This window comes from Bison bison, unplaced genomic scaffold (genome assembly GCF_000754665.1).
Source record: "Bison bison bison isolate TAMUID 2011002044 unplaced genomic scaffold, Bison_UMD1.0 scf7180017864072, whole genome shotgun sequence".
NCBI classification, from domain to species: Eukaryota; Metazoa; Chordata; class Mammalia; order Artiodactyla; family Bovidae; genus Bison; species Bison bison.
In genome coordinates this window covers 1,692,101-1,697,425 of record NW_011494644.1, presented here as the reverse complement: position 1 = coordinate 1,697,425, position 5,325 = coordinate 1,692,101, and the positions used below count along the sequence as shown (strand labels likewise).

The following is a 5,325-nucleotide window of genomic DNA, read 5'->3' as shown; positions in this document are numbered from 1 at the left end:
CTGAATTTGGCAATAAGGAGTTCATGATCTGACCCACAGTCAGCTCCCAGTCTTGTTTTTGCTGACTGTGTAGAGCTTCTCCATCTTTGGCTGCAAAGAATATAATCAGTCTGATTTCGGTATTGACCATCTGGTGATGTCCATGTGTAGAGTTGTCTCTTGTGTTGTTGGAAGAGAGTGTTTGCTATGACCAGTGTGTTCTCTTGGCAAAATTATTTTAACCTTTGCCCTGCTTCATTCTGTACTCCAAGGCCAAATTTGCCTGTTACTCTAGGTATCTCTTGACTTCCTACTTTTGCATTCCAATCCCCTGTGATGAAGAGGACATCTTTTTTTGGTGTTAGTTCTACAAAGTCTTGTAGGTCTTCATAGAACCATTCAACTTCAGATTCTTATGCATTAGTGATTGGGGCAAAGGCTTGGATTACTGCGATATTGAATGGTTTGCCTTGGAAATGAACAGAGATCATTCTGTCATTTTTGAGATTGCACCCAAGTACTACGTTTCAGACGCTTTTGTTGACTATGAGGGCTACTCCATTTCTTCTAAGGGATTCTTGCCCACAGTAATAGATATAATGGTCATCTGAGTTAAATTCGCCCATTCCGGTCCATTTTAGTTCACTGATTCCTAAATGCCATCTCCTGTTTGACTGCTTCCCATTTACCTTGATTCATGGACCTAGCTTTCCAGGTTCCTATGCAAGATTGTTCTTTACAGCATTCAACTTTAGTTCCATCACCAGTTGCATTCACAAGTGAGCATTAATAGAACTGCTTGACAGAAAGCAAGCAAAAGCCTTGCTCCCAGCTGGGAATCATTTCTTGCTTCCTTATCCTTTGCCCCAGCACATTCGCTGTTTCCGGTGAGAAGCTGGTTGGGTCAGATGTTTTGGCTGTAGCAAAGGCATTCTAATCTTTTGAAAAGTATTTTTTTTTCCCGCTGTTAAAATCATTTCTTAGATCTTATTATTTATCCAGAGAAGTCCCAACCCTGCCATGCTAGACTTGTGCCTTACAATGGAAAGTGAATATAGAACGGATTTCTTTGGTTTGCTTACTGTTGTTTTTTTTAAACAGGCTCCAGCGTATGTCGTTCTGAAGAGCGTTATCCAGGCAGGATGCAAAGTGGCGATATATTTATCAGAAAGACTTTAAAGTATGTCCACTTTTCCTTGTGTGTAAAGATAATAGTAATTTAACAGGTGACAGTGGCAGAGAAGGAAATGTACAGTTATTGTCCTGTGACTTTGTTAATAAATTATGAGAGGTTTTTTCGTTAATAAAATTCTCCAGTGTTGGTTGTTCTCTGTGCTGCTTTATGGCCATAAGGCTGACAGTTTACCAGGTGTGTTCAGATGACAGCAAATGAAGCTGGTTCTCATTTGGTCTATACATTTTTTTCTAAAGCAACAAGTATGAATCATTAAGAAAGATAACATATCTTTGAGAGAAAAAAAAATGAGTTCACCGGTATCACAAAGTAATTTAAAATAGTGATGTTTAAAATTGACAAAGCAAGACTGTCTAGCCCATCAGGTAAGCAGAAGACTGACATTCTTTTTATTGTGAAATGTGGTTTGAGAGCAGGTTACCCATTCTCCCATCAGAGAATATACTAAATTGTGGATTATTTGTGAAGTTGAATTATAATCATTTCCTTTAGGTCTGTTCCCTAAAGAATGGACCAAATGAACTATAATTCTCATACTTTGTTGAAATCCTTTATGATTTACAAATTTTAAAATAATTTGTGGAAAAAAAAAAAAACTTGGATTAGTGGTTCTCTTCTCTGGCTGCACATTAGGGTCCCTAAAGAGCCTTTTAGAATTTTTCGGATTGTGAACCAAAAATTCTGACTTAATTAGCGGGGAGCCCAGGATCACAATGGTTTCAAAAGCTCCCAGGTGATTCTAGGCTGAGTACTAGATTGTCCGCTTCTTGTGGTGAAGAATCACGTCCTTGGGTCTTTGCCTCCTGCCTAGCGCCCTGTGTTTAATCGCCGCCTTGCTTCAGGGCGTTCTGTTTTGAAGGACAGCAACACTGGGATAGTTTGGATTAGTCTTCTATGACCTCTCTTTTTTCCTAAACCGAACATGCATTTAATCTTATGTGAGCAAGTGAATCAGTCTTCTGGTTCCAGTTGCAATAAATTAAACATGGGAGAGAAGGGTTGAAGACAACTGAATTCTAAATTCTTGCACTAGGTTACAAACAGATGTCTGTTGAAAGGCCAAGTTTCTACTCAGTTGTTGCACATCTCCATTATCTTATAAATACGCATTTTATTTCCTGTAAAGACAATGAGTTTATTGAGGGCTAAACATCTTTTCTAGTTCCTAGTACACAGTAGGTGCCCATTAAAAGGGAGGGGAGGAAAGGAGATTAGAAAAGGAAGGGAGGGACAAAATGTACTTAAGTAGCTACCAAACTGCTAGGAAAACAGCCTCCGTGGGTGTTCTTCATCTCCTCTGGATCTCAGTGCCAGAGGCGCCCAGGGTACCATCCCTGGCCCTGTTCTGTCCATCATTTTCTTCTTGGTATCTCATCCTGCCTTGAGGCCGACTCCTTCACATTTATATCTCCAGCCTGGATTTCTCATTTTCAAATAGCTATCTGCCTACAAGATCCTCCACTTGGAAGTCAAGAAAGTCCCAAGTTCCACACACCCCAAGCTGAGCTCCCTGCCCTCCCACCCCTAGTCTTGCTTCCCCAGTGGCCTCCCCGTCACAGGGAATGGCAACTCCTTTCTGGTTCTCAGGCCAAAAACTCTACAGTCCCTTTTGACACCTGCCTCTGTTACACTCCCATCAACCAGGACATCCTTTGGGCTCTACCAGATCCTCTTCACTGTCTCAACGGCCGTCACTCAAGTCTCTCTCCCCCTTCCCCCCATCTCTCACCGAGGCTATTTTAGAAGCCTTTTAACTATTCTTCCTGCCTTACTCCTGCCCACAATCCCTTCTCAACCCAGCAGCCAGAGCGTACTTTGAACTGTCAGATCCCAGTACTATTGCTCAGCTCAGAACCTCACTGTGGCTTTTCCCAGTTATCACAGGTTAAAGGTCATGGTCCCCAAGATGGCTTATGAGACCTACATAATCTCGCCTCCGTGACAGCTTCCCTTTCCTCACTCTTCTAGTCACACTGGCTCCCTTCCTATTCCTTGAAATACTGAGGCATATTTTTGCCTTGTGGCCTTTGCAATGGCTATTCTCTTGGCCCGGAATCCTTTCCCCCAGATATCTCCATGGTCAAATCCCTCACCAACTCCTAAGGTTTTGTTCAAATGTCAGTTTTGAAAGGACACCAACTCTGAACACCTCTTTCCAAAAGGTTGCAGAGCCCACCCCACCACATAACCTCATGCCTCTTGCTCTGTTCTGCACTTCCCCCCAGAGCACTACTACCCTTTAGCATATTATATAAGGTACTTACTTCTTCTGTTTCTTGTCTGTTTTCTCCCTGCAAGAATATAAGCTCTATAGGGTAGAAATCTTTGTTTTAATCACTAACACGTAACTAGTTGATGGAATTGGATGAGGAAATTGTTCTCCCTTATTAGAAGTTATTTTCAGATAACTGGTAAATCAGAACTACTCCTGTTTGCATCCCAGCAAAATTCAGTGGAGATTTATTGAAAAGATTCTACCAAACTGCGCTGGGCCCCTGGCCCTGGTCTGTACAAATTGTTTTGCTGTAAAACTCAAAATCTTTTAGCCAGCGGATGCGGAGAAGGTGGGGATAGGGAGATGGTACCGGGAAACCAAAGGAAGGCCCTTGTCTGTGTTTCTTGCTGATGATTTAAAAAAACACAGACTGGAGTTTTGGCTATGAATTCACATACAAAAGAATGAATTTAGATCTGTACTTAACAGCACATAAAAAAATTAACTCAAAACACACTGCTAAATTTCTAAAGCTCTTAGAAGAAAACATAAGAGTAAATCTGTGTGACTTTGGATTAGGCCAACAGTTGTCTAATTATGACACCAAAAGCACAAGCAATGAAAGAAAAAAATAGATAAACTGAACTTCATCAAAATACAAACTTTTGTTCTTGGAAGAACACTATCATGAAAGTGAGAAGACAACCAACAGAATGGGAGAAAATATTTGCGAATCGTGTATCTGACAAGGGATTTGTATCTAGAATATGAAGAACTCTTACAACTCTAAGACAAATTAATTAAAAATAGGCAAACATGTCTCCAAAGAAGATATACAAAGGGCCAATTAGCATTTGGGGAATAGAAAGGCCCCACATCATTCGTCATTACAGAAAACCACAACGAGATACCCCTTCACACCCATTAGGATGGCTACAATCAAAAACATGGAGAATAAAAAGTGTTGGTGAGGATGTGGAGAAATTGTAACCCTCTCACAGGGCTGGTGGGACTGTAGAATGGTGCAGCCCCTTTGGAAAACAGTCTGACATCTCCTCAGGTAGTTATACATAGAATTACTGTGCTACAGTAACTCCTCTCCCAGATATAAACTTAAAAGAAGTGAAAATGTATACAAATAAGTAATTGGATATGAATATACATAGTATTAATAACATTGTATTCATAGTATTAATAACATTGTGATAGCCAGAAAGTAGAAACAACCCAAGTGTCCATCAGCTGATAAATGGATAAACTAAATGCGGTATATCTATACAATGGAATGTTGCTGCTGCTGCTGCTGCTAAGTCGCTCAGTCGTGTCCGACTCTGTGTGACCCCATGAATTGCCGCACGCCAGGCCTCCCCGTCCATCACCAACTTCCGGAGTTCACTCAAACTCACGTCCATAGAGTTGGTGATGCCATTCAGCCATCTCATCCTCTGTCGTCCCCTTCTCCTCCTGCCCCCAATCCCTCCCAGCATCAGAGTCTTTTCCAATGAGTCAACTCTTCGCATGAGGTGGCCAAAGTACTGGAGTTTCAGCTTTAGCATCATTCCTTCCAAAGAACACCCACAAAGTGATCTTCAGAATGGACTGGTTGGATCTCCTTGCAGTCCAAGGGACTCTCAAGAGTCTTCTCCAACACCACAGTTCAAAGGCATCAATTCTTCGGCGCTCAGCTTTCTTCACAGTCCAACTCTCACATCCATACATGACTGCTGGAAAATCTATAGCCTTGACTAGACGGACCTTTATTGGCAAACGAATGTCTCTGCTTTTGAATATGCTATCTAGGTTGGTCATAACTTTCCTTCCAAGGAGTAAGCATCTTTTAATTTCATGGCTGCAATCACCATCTGCAGTGATTTTGGAGCCCCCCAAAATCTGTCTGACACTCTTTCCACTGTTTCCCCATCTATTTCCCATGAAG

At 41.5% G+C, this 5,325-nt stretch overlaps 1 protein-coding gene across 3 annotated transcripts in view; it reads left to right on the top strand.

Annotated features, from left to right (window-relative positions):
* COQ7 (coenzyme Q7 homolog, ubiquinone (yeast)) overlaps positions 1-1,306 on the top strand; it is a 14,165-nt gene extending 12,859 nt beyond the window's left edge. For 2 of the 3 annotated variants that reach the window (XM_010837113.1, XM_010837112.1), the window contains exon 6: positions 1,081-1,306. In XM_010837113.1, coding sequence (XP_010835415.1) covers positions 1,081-1,158 — 78 coding nt within the window. In that variant the 3' untranslated portion in view covers positions 1,159-1,306. The remainder of the gene's footprint in view (positions 1-1,080) is intronic. The other variant, XM_010837111.1, reaches the window with a different exon arrangement.
* Positions 1,307-5,325: the final 4,019 nt, after the last annotated feature.